This window comes from Chinchilla lanigera, unplaced genomic scaffold (assembly GCF_000276665.1).
Source record: "Chinchilla lanigera isolate Chin_1 unplaced genomic scaffold, ChiLan1.0 scaffold00108, whole genome shotgun sequence".
In the NCBI taxonomy this organism is placed as follows: domain Eukaryota; kingdom Metazoa; phylum Chordata; class Mammalia; order Rodentia; family Chinchillidae; genus Chinchilla; species Chinchilla lanigera.
The window spans coordinates 293,222-316,587 of NW_004955509.1; the positions used below are offsets into that span (position 1 = coordinate 293,222).

A 23,366-nucleotide genomic window follows, 5' to 3' on the forward strand; every position below is an offset into this window, starting at 1 on the left:
TTTTACAAAGTGGCTGACAGAAACCCCAAGGCAACAGCCAAAGGTTTAGAGACAAAGAGGCCCCAAACCCGAGGGGATGAGAGGAAGCATAGCAGAAAGTGGACTGGATGGCAAGAGCCACCTTTCTGGTAAGGGACACAGGCAGCTGGAGGCAACCCCACAGGCAGGAAGCCAGAGAGGTAATCCCTGGTGCCACTGTGAACAATTCCTGCCCTGTCTTTCCCTGCGCTGGTTTCCTCTCACATTCCACAATTCCTTGTGACATACCAGCCTTGTGCCCAAACCATTCCATAGGTTTTTTGGTCTTTGTTTTTGTTTTTGGTACCAGGAATCGAACTCACGACCTTGCACTTGCTAGGCAGGCGCTGTGCTGCTGAGCTACATCCCTGGCCCTCCATAGGTTTTATAAGTGCTTTCCAATTCAGCTCTTGGCTTCTGTGGATTTGTGGTCTGAAATAGAAAGCACTAAGCCAACAGGACACATTCAAGGAATTCAGAATAGGGCCTGCTTTCAAAACTAGAGCCCCTGCTGCAGTCCCTTTCTCCCAGACTCATCCTTTCTCTTTCCTACACTCTTCTCTTTCCCACAGCCCTCCCTTTTTCTCCCTTTCCCACAATCCTCCTCTCTCTCCCTTCCTTCATCATTCATCTTCACTCCAACAATTGCCCCTTTTGTTTGAAAAACCCTCCTTTTACACTAGAACTTGGCTCAACTTCAAAGATAGTCCTTTCCCAAAACTGGAGGTTTCATTTGGAAAGGCAAAAGCTTACCTCGCATTTACAAATCAACAGAGTCAGTCGCTGGTGGATAGGATGTAATGCTTTCCTACTCATAAAGCTAGAGAACTGAATTCAAAGCACAGTCCAAGGTGATGGGGGAGGGGGCTATATGCCCACCAGTCCAGAAAGCAATGTTTCCCAGTATGTTACCAACAAAACTACTACTTTTACGAACACCACAAAGAAAAGAAATGTTAGGACCATCCCGTAGCAAGATCCTGAAGAAAGACTGAACTAGATTCCTACGCATTTTAGACTCCCACAGGGTAGAGATAGAAGGCCCAAGGGCTGGAAGCTGAGAATAGGTCACACATTTTTCACCAATACCCTTTATCATAAAAGCCTCCCATCCAGCCCTTGGTGCTCCTTTGGGGGGCTAAATGCTTCTCTGGAACCAAGATCCCCCATACTACCTGACCCCACAGCCCAGGCATGTTGCTAAGTACGGTCTGATACCACAAAGGACTTAGGGATTTCTGCACGCATATCTTCCTACCAAGGACAATCCGTTCTTCTTGCATGTCGGCTAAGAAACATATGGCACTGGGATTTCTGAACCTAGTTAGTACTTCCCATGAGAAACAGTCTCCAGGTGATCCCTTTTTTACACAACAATTCAAACTAGCATTTATAACTGTGCCATATGTAATTTATTAACGTGAATGGGCTACATTTTTTGTAATTAAGCCCTAGATGACTGCTGCAAAGGGTATAATTTTCAAAACCGTCCTGAACAAATAGGTTTTGTTCAATGCTTTATGGACATAACGGGGTAGAGGAAAATAATATTGCTCTTATCAAAAAGGCAATATATGTACAAAGATGGAAAACCATACAATTCAGGTTCTGCACTTAGAATGATTGCCACTTTAGATAAGTGGTCTCAACTAAGTTTCACCTCTATTTTGCATGGAGTAAAAAAGGGAAAATTTCTTTTATGTTCTCGAAGCAAATAAACAAGTACATAAATCAATTTAACAAGCTTCCTATTTTTTAAGGCTTTTCTAAGTGATACAGAGTTTAGGAAAATAGCATTCTAGGCCTTTAAAAAGTCATTTCAAAACAGGTGTCCTAGATGTCAAGAGCAACACTACAGGTGCTCTTCTTGATATCACCTAGGAGATCAAGCTTTCAACACAGCCCCCAGTTCCATGCAGTTCATCCTCAAGTGCCCCACAGCCTTTGCTCAGCATACCCCACACAGGAGACAGGAAAAGGGATTTGCTTTGTACTCACTCTTACAAAGTTGTCAGGGAACAAACCTCTCCTGCCGTTGATCTGTCCCTCCCACCAGCCTCCATCCTCCTTCCTGATGTTGGTGATGACCTCACCCACGCTGATCGTCAGCTCATCATCGTGCTGGGCCTGGTAGTCAAACTCCACTATAGCCTCCACTGGAAGAGATGGGGAAAAAAATAAACAACTTAATCAAGTGCTGCAGAAGTCCAAGGCTCAGCATCCATGGAAGGCCAATAAAGTCACATTAAAGGAGCTGTCCCTCTACAAATATTTAAGATAACAGAGCCGTACAGCAACCCAAGTTTGGTTAACCTGAAGCATATAGGACAGAAACCATGAAGCGCTGGTCTTGGTCAGACACAGACAGTGTGGTCTACAGGTCTCAAGGCCAGTAGAGGCTTCAGCATGGAAACCACAGGGTGACAGCAGCCTAACAATATTTGCTCCAGCCAGGAGGAGTCCAGCATCATTTTCCCAAGTGTAGAGACTGCAGACAACAATGAGTTTGGCCCTTGAGCCCTCCTCTCTCACTAGTGTTAATTGTGTGATGCAAACCTCCCTGGGCTTTGGTTGGGCAAAATATGGACCATAATTTCCACGCTCCAGAGAAGACACCCTTCTCTCAATGACAACATGTGTAAAGGTGGTTGGTATAGAGCACCAACTGCACACACAATCAATGTCTTAGACTGCCTACATTAGCACCATGACTGCTCCCTCAACAGATGAGTTCCTAGGCAGCAGTAGCATACTACTGTAGAGTGTCCTCCTAATCGACAGCAAACTAAGTACCTCTCATACTTGCTGAGAGGCAAAAGTGAGGAAGATGCAAACCAGCAGAGCTAACCAACTCAGAGATTAGTTAACACGTCCATACATTCTTCCTCATGCTCAGCTCAACGCAAACCAACCTCCACACCTTTTCCTTTTTCATTTGCAATTCCATATGAATAAATGGATGAATATACACATACATACGTACACACACACACACACACACACACACACAAGGGTAGTTAAAATGAAATGAAACCCTAAGCATTAAATTAGCAACTTAGAAGTTATGATAAAATATTGTAAGGGGAAATGTTAAACAAGCTCTGTAAAGAGCACACATATTAAAAGTAATTCAAATGGATTGCAGACATACATCTAAAATCTCAAGCTATAAAGCACTTTTGGGTTTATGAATTTTTTATTAACATATAATAATCATACATATTAATGGGGTATCATGGGATATCTCAACACATGCACACAGCACGTACTGATCAAATCAAGGTAATTAGCAGTTCCCTCTACTTGTCATATCCTTGCATTTGGAGCCGTTGAGCTCCAAAGGAGGTGTGTAACCTTTTCCACTTTCTTCTGGTTGCTCACAAGCAACCCAGCAGTTAAACTGAGCCATTAGGACAATCAGAACCAGATCAATTAAAAAACAGCTTTTCAGGCAGGTGCAGTAGCATGTGCCTGTGGCCCCGGCTACTGAGGAGGCTGAGGCAGGAAGACTGTTTGAGTCCACCAGCCTTGGCAACATCCCTAAGAAAAATGCAAACACCATCCCTAACAGGGAAAAAACAAAACAAAACAAAACACAGCTTTCTTCAAATCACCTAGAGACTGATCTACTGAAGCTTTGCTACAGGAACTGAGATTCCAGCACACATTGCTCATGTGCCACACACTGCTTCCTACACTATCTCATTTCCTAATTAAATAGCATGTTGCCCATCATCCCAATTAAAGAACCTGAAGCCTAGCAAGGAAGTTAAGCTCATTTTCTGAGCCAGTGCTCTCCAAAGTGGGATGAACCCTCTTCAGGGATCTGCCGAGATGATGGCAGAAAAAGAATGTCTTTTCATTTTGTTCTAATTGAAAAAGAGAAAAATCAACTTCCCTACTATTTCATGTGCAGAATGATACTGGGTCCTTCATCCAGCCTCTAGGTCAGACAGTCAGGGGTCCTTCTAGAGGCAGGAAGTAGCCCGAGAGGCAGCAGAACTGTGGAGCACTGGACAAGGAGCCCTGCTAGAGGGCTCGGGCAAACCCTTCGGCACTAAGATCACCTCACCAAGTGGATTATTATCTTGAAAAGATGTGTGTGAAGACAGCAGCAGTTGTCGACAATATTCAAGAAGCCAAGTAAACAAACGAGGTGTGGTCAGGTATGTCTGTAACCCAAGCGCTATGGGAGGCTGAAGCAAGAAGATCCCAAGATTAAGCACAGCCCAAGCAATTTAGTGACTTAGCGAGACCCTGTCTTAAGATTTAAGGGGTTGGTGGCACACACCTGTAATCCCAGCACATGGGAGGCTGAGGTAGGAAGATCCCTGGGAGTTTGAGACCAGCCTGGGCTACATAGTGAGTTCAAGGCCAGCCTAAACTAAACATAGCGAGCCCGTCTCAAAAAACAAAAACAAATGTAAGGGCTGCTGCTGGGTGTGATGGTGTTTGCCTGTAATCACAGCACTTGGGAGGCTGAGGCAGGAGGATCGCCATGAATGTGAGGCTAGCCTGAATTACATTGTGAGACCCTGTCTCAATATAAATATATACAGGCTGAGTATGTAGCCAGTGGGGTTCAATCCCCAGTAGAGGAAAAGACGGGGAGGAGAGAAGAAGAGAAGAGAGGGGAGGGACAGGGCGCGACGAGGAGGGCATGGGAGGAGAGAAGGGGACAGTGCTGCTACTTCAGCTCTTAAAGAAAGTTCTTTGCCAGCCACATTTGAGGTAAATACAAGGACAAGTCCATGATATCTTGTAGGGCGATGAGCAAACAACTCCCACTTATCAAGACAATTTCTAAAATGGGGTTATTTCCACTCATAGTGTAGGTATAAAAGTTGAGCTCTCAGGATTAGCAAGATTTAAAAACTATATACCTAAGCCATGAAGGAAATGTCTTTGTTTTTCCCCCAACTGTATATAGCCATACAATCTTACATTTTCCAAAAGCTTGCTAAATAAGGTTTTGAATCTTCTCTAGGATTTTCTCAATTTTAAATTTGTATATAGTTGTGTGCTACATAACAACATGTCAGTCAAGGATGGACCGCATATGACAGTGGTCGGCTAAGATTATGACACAGTGAGATTATAGCCATCCTAGTTTGTGTAAGCACTCTATGATGTTCACACAATGAAGAAATCACCTACCAAAACGTTTCTGAGAATGTGTCTGTCATTAAGTGGCTCATGATTGTATATGTATATACATATACATATATAGTCTATAAATAAATATACAAAGAGATATTCAATTGCTTTTTAACATTATTTTGTTTTGTTTTGTTTCTTGAGACAGGGTCTCACTATGTAGTTCAGGTTAGCCTTGGACTCACTATGTAGTCCAGGCTGGCCTCAAACTCCCAGGGATCTACCTGCCTCAGCCTCCTGAGTGCTGGGATTACAGGCATGCACCACTATCCCCGGCTAACAGGTATTTTTTTTAAACAAAAAACAAAAAGGCTCTCCCCAGGGCTGATCCCATTAGCACCTGGAAAGGAAAGCTCATGGCTTTTCTGATGGGGAACATGAGTGTGGTGGGTGGAGTTGGGGGAAGCCAGGCCTATGGGAGTGGAGGGGTGAAGAAGGAGGTTTCTAAGGAAGGGTCTGGTCCAGGGGCCCACCGTGCTGGTGAACTTCGGCCCTGTGTCATTGCAGGGACTCAGGACCTGACCAACAATGTGGAGCACAGCCTTATTTCTTCTTTTCCAAATAGCAAGTTGCACTTGCTCTGTTCTCCGCGGTAGCTTTACCAAGGAAAAGCGGGCCGAAGATAAACAGAATTCACTTTGCGTAGACAGGTACTGAGAAGTAAACACCTGCTGCCTAAGGCGATAAACCAGGGAGAAGCACATCCTGGCTTTTCCTCGGTCTCTTTCCATGAGCCCAAGGGCGTGTCTGCGTGGATGCTTATTATGAGGAAGGCTGGGGATTAAGGATCGGGGACCCGCCGTGTGTGGTGGTGCCCGCCTGTAATCCCAGCACTTGGGAGGCTGAGGCAGGAGGATCGTTGCGAGTTCAAGGCCAGCCTGGGCTACAAAGTGAGCTCAAGGCCAGTCTGAACTACATAGCGAGACCCTGTCTCAAAAAGCCAAAAAAAAAAAAAAGGATCGGGGACTCAGAGATAAATAGAACACAACTACATAATATTTGAGTCTTTTCCCAATATCCTATCTAGCTGGTCTTTCCTGGCTTACCTTTCCTTTAAGCTCCCAGTTCAAAGAAAATGCAGCCCTCTCTTTTACACTGGAGCAGTCACGCGTACCTTCTCTGACCGCTGGCCCCATACCACCTTCCTGGTCCCTCCCGCTCCCAGGCTTCCCTGACCCTGCCACTGAGGCCGCTGCACGCGGTGGCGGCTGCCTGCGTGTCCTCCCCGGCAGCTTCTAAATGCCTTCAGGGTACGGATGGATCATCCTTAGTGCTACTGTGGCCTCCTGTGAGCACCTGTGACTCAGTACAGACGTGACAACCCAAGTGCGCAGCTTGCACTTTGTACTGACAGTTTTCTGCCCAACAAAGGTCCTACTAAAATGTCAAGTGTCAATCACATTTTTGCAAATTGAGTCACATTCTTCTGTGCACTAAGGGAGCTTGCTATTTAAAAGATCCTGTGGTTAATTCTTTTGTAACAAGAATAATCACTTCCTGCTTTACCTTTCCTGTCAAGATGAATTTTTTACGTATCAGGTCTCTCTAAAGGTAGGAAACCAGTGCACGGCTCTGTTAAGAGCTCCTAAATCCTGAGATAGCCTTCTGTGACTCCCTTTAAGCACCCGTTCCTATGTCTTCTATAACCTGGGAAAGGTTCAGAACTTTTCTATCCAATGTGTGGCTATCCAACTGAGTACTTGCGTGGAGATGTGCTGTAGAAGTACACCATGTTTCAACAATTTAAAGGGAAAAGAGAATGTAAAGCAGCTCACTGGTAATTTTTGTTCTCGTTGCATGTTGAAGTGATACTTTGGGTATGTTGGGTTAAATGTTATCCAAGTTAATTTCACCTCTTTTTTAATTAATGTGGCTGCTAGAACATTTAAAATTACATGTGGCTTGTATCATATTTCTGTTGCACACAGTAATGGTGTACAATAATGCTTGGCAAACACACAAAAAGATCTCAGACTCTGCAAACATGGCCAGAATATTCACAAGAGCCCATGAGAAAGTCTGCCCCCAAAACTCATTTCCTTGCCTTCAGGAAGCTGCACGTTCACTACAGCAAGGACAAAACAAATTACCTAAGTTTTTAAAAAAATTTTTAGTGGTACCGTTTGAGAGAGAAACTACCTCCACGTGAGCACAAAATTAAAACATTAAGCTAAGTAAAATATATCAGAGGTGTAATTAGGACAATAGTAAATAAAATCCCATATTTAAAGACACCATAAATTATAAAACGTAAGAATACCTCCCCATCTGAAAACCACCACCCTTCAGCTGCCTGCTGTGTCAAAAGCCAGCCTCCACAAGTTTGCTCCATCTACTGTAGCTGCAAAAACTAAAGCTACAGTTATCCTGTGTTATGAAAAGACCAAGCCAGAGGAGATAAGAGATCTGCTTAGAAATGCAAAACAGTTCAATCTTCCCTATCTCCGCCTTCAAACTGGCTGAATGTCTTCTCCCCCAGAGCTGAAATGGGTGGTTTCTAACTGTCGGTTGGCTAAGCCAGCTGCCAAGCTGCTTCTTAGGGCCAGCTTCTCACGGTGGTGATGGCGCTGGCGTTTCCTACGTCCCACTCTGTGACCTGGCCCTGCCTGCCTTGCTCACTGTACTCACTTCCTCTCCCGGCCTAGCTCACAGCACTGCAATCTCACAATGTCTTACCCCAACCTGCCTGCAAGCCCCATCTGGAAAAAGGCCTGTCTCCCTCACCTAGCATCACGTCTGACTCAATCAGTATTTGAATAAGCCACAAAGTACGAAAGAAAATGAGATCTCCAATTAATTTCCTTCAGTGCATACCCAGAGCTCTAAGGAGAGCTTTAACTGTAGTCATTACAAAACAGAAGCAGAAAAGTTACACACTTGCTGTTTTATACTTTGTTTTATGAATTATGAAGAATAAAAAGTGAATTTGCATGATTTTTCAGTCCTCTCATTGAAGAGAATATATACAATCAAAAAGTTACTTTATACCAGAAAAGATTTCATCAAAAAAAGTCTATGACTACTGATTACTAGTAATAGGAAAAACACTAGATATCTTTTTTTTTTTTTTGGAGACAGGGTCTCTCTATATAGACTAGCCTTGAACTCACCACGATCCTCCTGCCTCGGCCTCCCAAGTGCTGGGATCACAGGCGTGCACCACCACTCCCAGCTGAGATATCACCTTGTCAAATCCTTTTCTTAATGTTACAGAAGAACTGAGGTCTGGAATGTTCCATGACTGGGACTTAGAGAGATTGACAGCTAAATCAAGGCAGCCTTAAGGTGGATCCTGCTTTCCCAAATGACAATCTACAGGAGACAGGGGAAAATCTAAAGCAACGAGCGAGAAAACTGAGACCGGCTAGAAACAGCCTTTCACACCATTGGAGGGTTTCTTTTTCATCCCCATAGAGCATAGTTTCCAGAATACCCACAAGTTATACCGCTCAGGAACATAAGGAAACCTATGCTGAAATCCAAAGAGACAGAAAATAGATGAATGCTTGCCTGGGGCTGGGGATGGGAAGGACAACTGATTACAACTGGGTACCAGATCTTTCGGGATAACAGAAATGTTTTCAAATTAAACTGGTAAGAGTTGCATGGTGCCGTGTATTTACTAAAAATGCATTAAATTGTACACTTAAAATGAGGGAAATTTTATACCTCAATATAGTTTTCCTTCCACATTCCTAGTACACACTGGTTCGAGATTAACAGGTTTCATTTTGGCAGATCTGTACACAACACATAACATGCTTTCATCATTTTCCCCGTTACTCCCCTGTCCAACCCTCCACGCAGCTTTACATTTGGGCGGGTTTTAATGTGTATACTTTATTTCAGTGGTATTCATCCCCATTACCCATCCTTATACCTTTCCCCCTCCCCTTTTTCCATTCTTCTTGTCTGATAATAGTCTCCCTCTACTTTTTTTTCTCTTTTTTTAGATTCCACATATTAGAAAGAAGAGAGATATTTGTCTTTCTGAGTCTAGCTTACTTTCCTCAACATTATGATCTCTAGATCCATCCACTTTTTTGCAAATGACAAAATTCCATTCTTTTTAATGGCTGAATAATACTCCATTGTGTATATATGCTACATTTTCTTTATCCATTCATCTATTGATGGGTGCCTAGGCTGGTTCTGCATCTTAGCTATGAATTGTGCTTCACTAAACATGGGTATGCACGTATCCCTGTAGTATGCTGACTTCTTTTGTACTATTTTACACTCTGACCAACAATATTAGAAGGGTTCCTTTCTCCCCAGCATCCTCACCAGTGATTATTGCTTTTTATATTTTTGATGATAGCCCCTCTGACTGGGATCAGATAGAATATCAGTGTAGTTTTGATTTACGTTGCCCAATGGCTAAAGATATTGAACTTTTTTTCATATACTTACTGGCCATTTGTACTTCTTTTGAGAAGTATCTGTTCAATTCTTTTGCCCATGTATTGATTGGGCTATTTGAGTTTTTGTTTGGTTTTTTCTCCGATACCGGGAACCGAACTCATGACCTTGCACTTGCCAGGCAGGCGATTTTGCCACTGAGCTAAATTCCCAGCCCCTATTTGAGTTTTTGATGTTATGCTTTTTGTCTATGACCATACCACCCTGAATGCACCCGATCTCATCGGATGTTATGTTTTTTGAGTTCTTTATACAGTGTACATATTAATCTGCTGTTGGAAGAGTAGGTGGCAAGGATTTTTCTCCCACTCTGTAGACTGTCTCTTCACTCTGCTGGTTGTTCCCTTTGATGTACAGAAATTTTTTCATTTGATGTATTTTCATTGGTTTATTTTTGCTACCATTTCCTTTGCTATTGGAGTCCTATTTAAGAAGTCTCTTGTACCTATGGCTTCAAGTGTCTTCATGTAACTTTTAAAGATAAAAATAAAAGACTCTATGATGTGTATTTAGGAACTTCTGGCTGTAGATATTTGCTCATCAAGGTGGTTCAGGATGTTTATGCCCCCATCTGGGAAGGGGATACCATTTTGGGGAGCTTCCCGTCCCCCATGAGGTACAGTCTGATGAGACTGCCCATCAGCATGCCCTGCAGTCTGCCGGCCAGCACTGTTCAAGCGAAGGACCCAACTGTGGCTCAGAGAAACACGACAAAAACAGAGAATGGCAGAAGTAGATTTCCCTGTCAGGGTTTTCAGAAGAGCTGGAAAGCCTCAGGGATGCCTTGCTGCCATCTATCCCGGACATGACACTCCAGCTTCTCTTTCTAGCCTACAAACCACCCCAAAGCTTTCTGATAACTCCTTTTTTCTTTCTCAGTTAAGAGGGAGTTGGTTGCTATTGACTGCAACCAGAAAACCCTAACAGAAGGGCCAGGCGTGGTGGCGCAAGCCTGTAATCCCAGCACTTGGGAGGCTGAGGCGGGAGGATCATCGTGAGTTCGAGACCAGCCTGGGCTACAAAGTGAGCTCAAGGCCAGCCTGAACTGCATACTGTCTCAAAAAAGATAAAAAAAAAAAAGGAAGTCAGGAAAAGAAAAGAAAGAAAACCCTAACAGATACTCCCGTGTCAACTTCCCTAAAAACATATTCCTTCCCTACACAAGTCCAAACAAGGTCAAGTTCTCACCGTCGAAGATGTTGTTTAGCCCACCACTGGGCAACAGTCTTTCCATCATGGAAGAGAAAATAAATAACACCTTGCCATTACTGTCAAGGATTGGTGGGGGGAGACTCCGCAGCTCAAGGCCAGAGGTGCTGCAGTGATCTTCAAGTACAATAAAGCTGACCTACACATCAGTTACATTTTTCTTCTGGTGTCTTTACAAACACACCACTAAGGGGCACCAAGCCAACAATGGGGTGAGTACCAGGGCCTGACTATTAAAACCTGATTATCAGCCTCTCCAAGGAAGACAGGCTCAGAACTCACAGCCCAAAGACAAACAGTCACTGCGCATGAACTCTCCCTGGACAGAAGGCAGTGTCCCATGGGCCAGATGACTTTCTGAAGTACTCAGCAAGATTCGCAGCAGGCCCGGGAGTCGCTCAAATAACTGGGTATCAGTAGAGAAGGGAAAAAGAGATAAATCAAGAAAGAAAAGACAAACTCAAATGTATGGGCAGAAAGGTCCACTACTGTCTCCCTTTGACACTCTTGTCATTTACTGCTCTAAATATGCCCAAGGAACCCTGGCCTCCTTCCCTATCTCTTCCTTCTTGTCATCACAATCTAAGCATCCTTACCAAGGACATGAGGTACAGGACAAAGCCTGACAGGTTTGGGAGTGAATTCCAGCCTAGACATTTACTAGCTGTATGATGTGGGCCAGGGTACCTTGCTTGAGTTCATTTTCTTTTTGTTTAAAGTCAGGAAATGATCTGGTGCAAGGATCAGGGATGATACCTATAAACCCCAGTATATAGAAATGATAGCCACTAAGTGACCGCCACTAGTCTTGTAGCCATAAGGACTTCCCTGCATAGGTCCTCCCTGCCCATTCTCTCTAGTAGGAGCCTTCATAACCTCCTCCTTGCCCGGTATCTGGCACATAGCAGGTGCTCAATAAATATTGGTAATAGAGTAGATGTATACAATGGTAGAAGTATCCTGAGAAAGCATTAACTGCAAACCATACCTTCTCATTCAGCACAAAGAAATTCAGTTACAAATGGGAGCTGTTGGACTTGAAGGTTAGAGAAAGTCCAAGATCAACATGACCTGTTGGCCACAAAACAAATACTACCCAGTGGTTCAAGCCTCTCAAGTGCTATTGTGATCGGTCTCATCTCCACTCCCACCTCTGCCATGATTCCAGCCCCCAACAGCAGAGGCACATCCAATCGGGAACGGGGTGCAAGGCCTCGATGGGAAAGCAGTCACAAATACTGGAAGCCTTGGGTCTTTCACAAACTGTATCCTAAAGCCTCTGACGCACCAGGGCCTGGCTCTGGAAAAAACACCCAAGGGACACAGGAACAATGAGATATTAAACACTTCCTGACTAAAATTAACCCTTGTAAACCTACTGCATTGTTCTTTCAGAACATCCATTGCATAGACTGGGTAAGAATAACTCGGCCAGAAAAAGACTTTTTAAGTGAAAAAGAAAGCACAGAGAAAGGGTGCAGTTCAGTCTGCAGATTAAACAAAAATAGTGAATAAAGACAATTGGTTATATAGTGGTGATGGCGAACCTTTTCGAGCTTTCAGTGATACAAACAGCCTCCTGCAGCATGCATGCCATAAGTTCGCCACCACTGTCTTCCCATCATGGCAGAGAAAATAAATAACATCTTTGAAAAGAAGTGTATCAGGAAGTCAGTATACTCAAAATAGTATAGCCACTGGAAGAAGACATAACCCTTTTTTAATTCAAGTAGAACAGAAGGCATATGAATGTTGCTTTATAAAAATGTTTAACAAGCCGGGCATGGTGGCACACGCCTATAATCCCAGCACTTGGGAGGCTGAGGCAAGAGGATCGTCTGGAGTTCAAGGCCAGCCTGGGCTACAAAGTGAACACAAGGCCGGCCTGAACTGCATAGCGAGACCCTGTCTCAAAAAGACAAAAAAAAAAAAAAAAATTGACAGCTGTAGGTAGCCGAGTGGGTTGAGGGTGAGTAAAGATTTTCCCAACTGTAGGACAGCCTGATTTTCAAATTTAAAGGAGCCTTGACGGTAAGTGCCTGATTTAAAAAGTGAACCCCTAGCTTTCCCAGTGGGGAAGATGCAAAAGGTCTTGGGCTAACCTGAATATGTAAACTTTGAAAAAGAAGAAGAAACAGACAAGTGCCTGCTTATACTATATATGAGTTTAATTACAGATAATACAAAATAAAATAATTAGCGTTGCTACCCCTCCCCAATGCCCTCGCATTTCTTGAAACAATTTTATAAAACAGACGCTAAAAGGATGGTTGAAACCTATTTGATTATGGGTACTTTCCTTAAGGGTTTGCTTACACTGTTTTATTCAAAATAAACGCACAGAACCTCACAGTAAAAGGTACTGTGTAAGGGCTCTAAGAGAAAGCAACTGTTGCTTTTCTTGGGGACAGCATAAAGAGGACGGGACACTGGATTTATATTTGGACATGTCCATTTCGTGCGGCTAAGCTGAATCAGCTGTAAGAGGCAGAGTGCAGATCAAAAGGAGAGCAATTAAGAAGGATTCCACAGAAAAATGTGGTCTGCAGGCACAGCAGGGGCTGAGTCACTGTATGGCCCGTGTTAACAAGAAATGCACTGTCTGGTAAGAGAGAAACTAGACAGTGAGAGGAGAGGAAACCACAGTGAATCTTTGCTGCCTTCTCCAGACAGATGTAATGCTCCTCTTCAGATTTCATTTATACTCCCAGTCAATGAATCCTGCTACAGCGAGCTCCTGGAAGACAGAAAGAAGTGTAAAACTGAAGCTTCGGGCCTCCTAAAAGAAAAGGCACATTGCCTAATGCATCTTCCTCCTTTAAGTGCTTAATGGAGTGCTTGGCCCCATCAGACACTCAAGAAGTGCTTGCTGTTAAGTGGGGAGAAATGTAAGGACAATTTTGACAAAAAGCAGAGGGTCCAAGACGATGCAATCTGAGGCAAATGAAAAGCTAAAAGTAGAAGATGACAGCCAAACAGTGCCTCCTCAAAGCAGCCTAGCATTTCCAACTGTCATAAGCACATCTACTTTGAGCTCCCCAAACTCTAATCTGGAACAGACACCTAGCATATTTGCAACACCATAAACTGGAGGTTCCAAGGGAAGGTACACAGGACGGTTCACCTTCAGTTTGGCCGATGTTACACAGTGACTGTGAACCGAACAGCGTAACGACCAACCGTTTGCAAGTCACTTTGCTTAGAGTTTTTCTTTTTTAAATATCTGAACAACAATTTGAACTAAAATTTGCTAGTTAGGTATTTCCTTCAAGCGTGCTTTCTTGATCAACGAACTTGTAAATATTCTGTCACAGAATCAGAAAAGCACTCAAGAAGTATGTATCCACACAGCAACACAAGGGAAGTAAAATCAAGCCCCCACATTTCTCTTTCCTTTAAAAGTTACAATTTAAAGGTGGACACACAGAACATGACCTAAATAACTGGAGATTAAATTTTTAAAACCCATTTCAAAAACTGAAACACAAGCTAATAAAATAGATAAAAGATAACAGCACCACACCAAAAGACTTTTAGATGGATGATCTAAGAAGACCAACGTGTGCGGGTTTTTTTCAAGAAACAACCACATTTAAATCTCTGAAAAACATTTTGTACTAAAAAGAAGCTAGGCAGCCTTGGAGAAATAGCTGGTAGATCACGGGCAGGAAGGTGATTAAACTGGACCATCGGTCATACCAAGAAAGCAAGGAGGCCACCAAAGACTATGGCAGTCCTGTCAAAAGAAGTCAAAAGCAAATGTAAAGTGGTTCCCACTGGCCACGAATGGCACAATATTCCATACTGCAGTGGACAACTACTTTCAGTGGATTGAAAGACACCAAGCAAATTTGATGTCTCATACGTTATCAGATAAGTTTCACAGTAATATCATTAAAAACCACTTGTCATCTTTGGAAAATGTTGGTGAACTCATTCATTGTTTGAAAACCAGTAGATGAAGAGAAACAAAGATTTCTCCGGCCTTGCCTGTATGAATTCAGGATAACCGAACAGTTCACAAGGAGAAATTTTTTTTTCTATAGCAGTATTTCAACTAATAAACGAAGAAGGAATGATGAGATCATTAGACAATGAACACTTTGCAGCCTCTAATGTTATCAAGAAGCCGAGCAATAGTCACAAATAGAGGCTTACGTTACAAAAAGAGACACAACCAGGCATCGTAAACCTTGTGATAGCAGTTTCACCACCAGTGAAACAATTCTTGCCAATGAGCCCAGCCTGAATCAGATCAAATCCCTGGAATTACTACCAGTTTCCAAGGGATTTAGGAGGCCCAGAAGTTTGTTAAATGGCATCCTAAGGATACAGTTAATAAAACCCAGATGTAGTACATACTACAGGCAAATGGCTTCATTTCTTTAACAATCAAAAAATGCAAAGAAGAAAAAATCAAGAAGAACCTAGATTAAAACAGACTCAGAGATAACCAACCCATTACAAAGCACAGGTCTTTCAAAGCCTGCTTAAACAAACACCTTTTTTAAATATTTTAACGACATGTAAAAACTGAATTTTGAACTGGATGTCTGACGATAAACACTACTGGCTGTTGTAAGTGTAAAAGTGATATTGTGATTATAGTTTTGAAAAGAGTCCTTATCTTCATGAAGTATATGGTGAAACATTTCCGGACTGTTAAAATGTTCTAAATGTACTGACAGAGAATACTGTTCACCACCAAACTTAAAACATGAACAGAAAAATCTTAAAGCTGGCGTAACTCCTGCTGGTGTAATCTCTATTTCACAAGTGATTCAGCCAACCACGCTATGCACAGCAACATGCCTGAAAGGGAAGATGGATTTTTTTTTAAAGCAACAAGATAGTAAAACTGTGTATGTGTTTCAATACTTGAATTCATTATGAAGGGTACTGGGTTTCTATAAATGCTCTTAAATTAAGAATTGATCCACTAGAGTACTTCCTTTTTAGTACTCTAGTTCTTTCTCTGAATTCTAAAGTATAAAATATTATCAACTAGCTAAAATTGTGATCAACTTCTTGCAAGAAATGTATTACAGAAGAAACCCTGAAACATTTGAGACATAAACTAGATTTACTTTGGAGGCTGGACAATATTTAATCTTAATGCTTTTTTAAAGATATATTTTTAGCTACTTAAAAAATAATAAGCAGCAGAAACAATCGAGTGTGTTCTATACACTACCATCTATGGGTGTAGACCTTTGTTAGCATTCTGAATTTGGGTTTCTTGAGATATGTACTGCATAAGGATGGCTGTGGTTTTGGTTGTCTAGGTGTAGAAGTAATACCATGATTATTGATTTTAACAAGTGTTTACCTTTAAGAAATGCCTGCTGAAATATGGCAGAAGTCTGGCTGCAATGGTTTAGATCTGGAATATTCCCGAAAGGTACGTGTGTTTTGGCTTGGCTCCTAGTGTGGCATTACTGGGGGATCACAGAACCTTGGTGGGATGTAGTAAGAAGTTCTAAGTCACTGAGGTCTCCTGTCTTCTCCTTTTATTTTCACGTCCAAGCTGCAGTGATGTAAGTGGCTTTGCCCAACCACATACTCCCAGTCGCAGGCCTAAAAGCAATGGGGGTCAATCAACCATGAGCTGAATCCTCCAAAATTGTGAGCCAAAATAGACCTTTTCTCTTAAGTTAATTTATCCCATGTATTTGTTATAGTAACAGAAAGCTAACTAACACACTGGTAGATGACTAGCCTTTCGTGTCCCACTCTCTGAGAACTGGCCCCTTTGTTCAGCAACAGAAAGCCTCCACAGACATCTGGTTCTGCACCTGCCTATAACCCTACACTCTCACTACTAAGAAGCAGCAAACCCTGGCATCCTCTACACTAGGGGTGGCGAACCTTTTAGAGCTTTCGGTGATAACAACCAGCTGCAGCATGCATGCCATAGGTTCACCACCACTGCCCTAGTCCTAAATCAGAGGCTGCACTGCAGTAAGTTCCTTGGGGGACTCAATGCACATTGTATTTAGAGAAGTGCAGATGTACCCTACAACTGTGTTCCTCACCTGTGGAGCTGCCTCTTGCCTGTCTGCCCCCTTCCGCCCCCGCATCAGAATGGGGAGTAGGCTAGGTTGAAGATGATCCCCCAGGTGACTCTACCTCTACTATTCTTCTCAGCCTCTTTTTCACACATTAACCCCTTTTTAGTTCCACATCTGAACTACAGGGCTAAGGGATGCTTGCAAGATCTGAGACCTGATGATTTCTTTTTTTTTTTTTTTTAACATTTTACAAAATAGCATAGGATCAGTACAGACATTACAGAGTTACAAACAGAGTGGTAGGGAATTAACAATGCTTATTGTATTACATATTGATATCTTCAATGTAGTTTCTCATGAAAACACATATAGACATACAAAGCTAATCAACCAATGCCTCACTGACAGTTTCTTTCAGCAAGGAAATACAGGACAGTAGAACACCCGTGTTAACTATCCTGCATATACATACATACAAACTTTCTCCTTCTTTCCCTTCTCTTTTCCCATATCCCAGTTATCCTTTACCTATGAGTGCTTTCCTATCAATTCTCAATGTCTATCATATCTTCTAGATTAAATTAACTCTTTCAGGCTTTACACTAGAGAAACAATGTGGTGCTTGCACATGTATGTTTGATTTATTTCGCTTGTGAGTATGGTGAGACCTGATGATTTCTGAAGCACCTTTCAGGGATCCAAACCTCCAGATCTGCAAAATCACCATCAAAAAGGAAGCAGCAAGGGGCTCCACATTAGCTCTGGACAGACTGGCATTTCTCATCAGCCAGCAGGAGAAAATTTATTCACTATGAAATACAAAATCCAGATGTTTGACCAGTACCTCTCCATGAAAGAAGGAATTCACAGTCCTTGTCTCAGATTAAATTATATTTTATTACTGCCTGTATCCCCCACTAGACTGCAAGATACAGGAGGGCACAGAATATGCCTGCTTTGTTTGGCTCTGTAGACCGAGCTCTCTCTTGCTGTCAGCATGTAATAGGAACTTCACACATACGTGCTGAGTGAAAAGACACTCTGACACCTAGGGGCCAATGCCTTCATCCTCATTGCCTCATTTAACTGTCGCAGTCACTCCATGACAAAATGATCTTTTCCAAGCTGCCTAGAGCAACCTCTCCCATCCCTCCTGCTCCGCAAGAATGTGACCTGATGATCAACAGGAGAACTCCAGTCCTACACTCCAGGCCTTGGAACCTTAGTACATTTGTGACCTCTGAGCCACCAAGTGCAGGACATCAATGTCATGTGTCTTCAGGGGCTGTATTATGCAGTTTCCAACTCATTTGCAGAAACACCTCAAGACAGCCATGCTCTGAGGAAGCCAAGTGGCACTGAGGTGCCACCCAGTGTGGTCTGACATGTGAGTGACAGAGCCTTCAGATGACTCCAGCTCCCGGCTATAATGTCACCTCTACCTTCAAGCCTTTCCAGCTGATACCCCAGGTCACTGTGGAGCTGAGACAAGCCATCCCCACCTCATCCTAAATTCTTAAGCCATGAAATCTAAAAGCACAAAATGGCTACATTTGAGAGTAATCACACAGCAATAACAACTCAAACATATTCTATGAAGTGTCTATTATTGTTTCCTGTTTATGAAGAATCTGATTCCCAAAGATCAGATAACTTGTCTAAAGCTGGAGAGTTGCTATCCCTGCCACCAGCTAGTCTAGATTCAAAACCTGTTTTCTTATCCCTGTTTCTCCTATCTTTTTCAGTTAATAAAGTTTTTCTGAGACATATGTTTCAGATACTATGGCAGCACAGATAAAAACATGAAGTGTGCACGTGTGAATATTGATAGTAGGCTCAAATATGAAACCAGGTCACATCAAGCCTGCCACCCTCATTAATTTTTCACTGACATTCTTTCAGATAGAGAGTTCTTTGATCCAGTAAGTATGTATTGAGAATCTTGGTGGACAGGGGTCACCTTGCCAACACCGGCAAAAATACCCAACACCCACAACTTAAAGGGGGAGAGGTTTACTTGACACAGTTTCCAGAGTCAGCTGGCTCCAATGCAGAAATGGCATGGCAGAAGGGCATGGTGGAGGGAACATGTTCATGGAAGCAGAGAGAGAAGAGAAGAGGCAGGGAAAAGAGTACATCCTTCCAGGCCACGCCCCCAGCGGCTCACCTCCAACTGGGCCCCAGCTCCTAAAAGCACATTTAGTTCCTGATGAATCCACTGGTGAGTATAGTGCCCACACGATCCAATCACCTTGCAAACACAGGAGTCTAAACTACATAGAAGACAGACAGAGGAATTAATTTCAAAAGAGTGGGTGACAGTAAATGGAAGCACAGGTGGGTGTCTGTGAGGACCCAGCAGCACAGGGCCAGAGATAAGCAATGCATGAGCACCCCAGGGCTGTTCAGATAAAAGGGAAACAATTCTGAACAGAGCTCCGTGGCTTCTAACAACTGACTTAGGAAGAGTGAGGAAGCCCCGGTGCCTGACGGGGGCCTGGACAGCGGAACATAAACTGGGAGGGCACAGCAAGGCAAAAGTGGCAGGTAGAAACGTTACGCTGCCTTAGAAGGATAGCTGGGATAACTGTACTGCCGATATCTGGTGGTTTACTGAAAGGAACAGTTAATGCGTAAATTTTTTTATATATTTTGACCAATTCCGCATGCTCTGGTAATCTGAGCAACCTATGTGACAACAACAATATGCAGTATAACAACCACTGGTGAATTCCTACAACCCTGTCTAGTGAAACTATGTATTGCCTCTAATGTTCTTTTAAATTATTAGTTTCTTATTCTCTTTAATGGTTTGATCAATCTTCCATTCTTACATCTGGTCATCTGAGCAACTTCATTGAAGATAACAACATGTAATATAACAACCACTGTTAATCCCTATCATTTGGTTTGAAACCCTGTATCATTTTTAATGTCCTTGCTTTGTTTTGTTTGTATTTTGCTATAGTATGTGTGTGCAGGCAACTGCAGACCCAGACAAAACGGAGGTAGCATAGAAGCCCTAAAAGGAAGAGGCAATGCCGTGGCCGAGGATGGGGTGGGGGTCTTCTCCTTCCTTCCCACCACCAGTTCTCAACTATATCACATTCCTTTTTAGATTCCCTTCTCAAAAACCTCCTCAGAACGCTGTCCCCTGGACTGGGAGGTGCCTATCCATCCAAGTGTCCTGGTGTTAGCAATCTTCAGAGGATCTCGAGGTTAGACCTGTCCTGGAAATGACAGATACTTGTTCAAACAAACCTAGAACTAGCACACCAAGCTGAGCAATGGACCATAATGTATGTCACCATCCCAGCAGGGTCAGTCCCATATTAAATATTGATCACACATGTGAATGTTGCCTTTGAGAGATGACATGTGCTTATACAAAATTCCTACTCTGGATCCTGGAACCCAAAGACCCCCACAGCCTGCAGCTGGTTTGTCACTGACCACTTCACTTGTGTGTATACCCAGCCCCCACACTTTTGCACTCTCCCATCAAAGAACTCTGGTTCCATATTCCTTACCTCACAAAATGCCCTCCATCTTTATGGTCTGAGGTCAACAAAGCCCTTCTCAGACCACCCATCATGCCACTCTTAGACTTAGTAACTACGTACCGACTAAATCACTTTTCTTTATCCTACAGTGCTTTGTGAAACTTTATAATTATTGTCTTAGGCTAGGAGTGGTAAGCTTTTTCCTAAAGAGCCAGGCAGTAAACATTTTAGGTTTTGTGGGCCATATGTTCTGTTGCAACTACTCAACTCTGCTGTTACAGTGATAAGCAGTCACAGACAATAAACATGTATCAATGAGCCTAGCTGTGTTCCAATAAAATGTTATTTATGCAAATAATCAGGAGGCCAGATTTGGTCTTTAGGTCATAATTTGCCAACCCAGCTTACACTGTCAACAGTTTCATTACAGCTTACATTCTGTGTCCTGTTACCCCAAATCAGAGTTAATTAAATCTCTTAAAAGAAGGCAGGACTGGTATCATACTTTTCATTAACTGTTAGCCTCGATCTGACATAATGCCAGGCACACAAGGAATGTGTATAATCATTTGAATATATCATCACTTGAATATATATTAAACGATATCCCGTATATTGCAGTTGAGCCCCTATTATGCTTGACACACTGTGTCAACTTGAGGCGCCTAGAGGCGAGGCTTGGTTTGGCTTGGCTTGGCTAAGTGACTCAGAAGGTCTGCATGCTGGGGTGAAAAGGACATGCTGTTAAAGGCTCCCGGATGCTGTTCATTGTATCCATGTGAGGAGTTTAGAAGGTTGACTGAGTGACTGAGCAGGGGTCCTTACTTTGTATCATCCTGAGCCTGTGCAGGTGGAGGGCAGGAGGTGAGTGCTGCACGCCCCCTGGGTGGGGGCAGCCTGCTTACAACAGAAGGGAGGAAAAGAGGCTTGTGCTCCCCCACCTTGTGCTCCTGTTGCTTTTGCTGTCTTCTGCCCCCTTGAAGTACGGACTGAAACCTCCAAAAACTGTAGGCTAAATAAACCCTTCCTTCCTTAACTTTGGGCACTGGGTATTTTGTCTCAGCGAGGAGAGAAAAGTAACTAAGATAATGCCTTTTGTCATTTCAGTGTGCACATTGATGGTGCAAACATTAACTTCTAACAACTAATGCTAATTTAATTGGACTGTGTGCCATAAAGTATTGTTTTAACCTTCCTGGTCTGCTCTTTTGCCAAATGTTTTCTTTATTTCCACAGATGGCCTAATACATCCATTCCACCGGCTACTTAATAGGTAATCGCATTCCACAAGCGATTTACCATCAAGCAGGAGGCACTGGGGCTTTCTGCCGACAGAAGCGCCCACTCAGGCCTGCACCACTGACCCCATCACATCATGGGAACACGGAAGGAGAACTGGGTTTGCATAGGCAAGAGGGAAGTTTTTGGGGAAAAAAGAAGACATCCATCACCACAGCTCCCCACAGAAACAGACACGAAACAATTACCTGCAACCACATTTCAGAGTGGGTTAGTGACAGTCCCTGTCATATTCTTCCAGCTCATTACTAAATCAATAACTGCAACACAGAGAAGAAAGTAGACATCTGCTGAAGAATTTTTAAAATGCAACAAACTATGCCACTACCACTCCCACCCTCCAAAGACCTGCTTTTGATTATGTTAATGTAGCTCTTGAAGAAGGAGCTAGAAAATAGCTATTAGGTTTGTTTCAGAATGAAACACTAAGCGGGTCTCAGAAAGCCCAAGACCTCGCTCCCCATCCGTAGTGATCATTAATGGCAAAGCCCCCGCTTCCTTTCCTCGCCTCAAATGAAAGCAAGTGCAGCTCAGCACTGGCTGCAGAGACAGTGTAGCCCCATGTCACCCACGGCGTTCCCGTACCTGTTTACACGTTCAAACAGCTGTGAAGGTTCGTTATGGAAAGGAGCATTCTCCCAGCCTCCCCCAACTGTCCCTCCACTGAAGCATCTACTTACACCTTTTAAAATTGACTGTTTAAAGTATGTTTATTTTATGCAGTATTTGCTTCCATGTTTCTAAATAAGATGCCAGCATTGCTTCACCTGGATGCTGTCCCTCTCGGGCGTTTTTTTCTGGTTTCCCCACATCGGGGAGGAAGTGTGCTCTCCTCCCGCACCCCTGCACATAGTGCTTACATGCTGCCCACCCTCTCCTGCTCCCTAACGTGGTTGTATCAGTTCTGGTAAAATCAGTGTTCAATTTTGTTATGGCTTGAACTGTTTCCTCCCCAAATTCCTATGTCTGAACCCCCAGTAAAACAGAATGTGGCCTTACTTGGAAACAGGGTTTTTACACATATAATTAGTTAAGATAAGGTCTTTAAGGTGGGCCCAATTCAAAATGATTGGTGTCCTTATAAAAAGGAAAAATCTGGACACCTAGCAAACAGAGAAAGAAAATGAAGAGACAAATAGAGAGAGACCTGCAACAGATCCTCCCTCACAGCCCTTGGGAGGAAGCAACTCCACCAACACCTCCTCGGTGTTGGACTTCTAGCCTCCAGAACTCAGAGATAACACATTTCTGCTGTTTAAGCCACGCAGTCTGTGGTACTGTGTAATGAATGTAAGTGTTTTTATATCATTATCACTACACAAACATTACTGAAAGCCTAGCCTCGTGATATGCTAAGATTACGTTTCCTTTCCCCCGGGGCTAATACTTTTTTGTTCGTTTGCTTGGTGAAGAATTCATTTAAAAATGAATACATACTCCAAATCGTCTTCCCTTGTCTGCATTACCTCTGAAAAGGTGCACCTGCATCAGGTGGTCTTTACACTGCAATCTCCCTCGGAGCCTCCCGACCTATAGGGAGGCACAGGGAAAGATGGGACACACCAAGCAACTGGCAAGGTGGGCTTCAAGACACTTCATTATTAGGAAGTATGGGGAGTGAGCCAGAGGGAGGGAAATACAACCAGAAATACTTGTTCAGTGGAGGTGTTTGGGGGCAGGGGGATTTGTGGACAGAGACTGCAGGTAGTGGGGAAACCAGACGGATGGCAGATGCAGTGAACCACAT

General features: G+C 43.2%; 1 protein-coding gene across 1 annotated transcript in view; it reads right to left on the reverse strand.

Annotated features, from left to right (window-relative positions):
- The window catches only part of Sh3kbp1 (SH3-domain kinase binding protein 1), a gene marked incomplete at its 5' end in the record, with an annotated part of 338,774 nt that overhangs the window by 287,065 nt on the left and 28,343 nt on the right, over nucleotides 1-23,366 (reverse strand). The window contains 1 exon segment of the mRNA XM_005407792.2: nucleotides 2,017-2,174. Within this exon segment, the coding sequence (XP_005407849.1) occupies nucleotides 2,017-2,174 (158 nt within the window).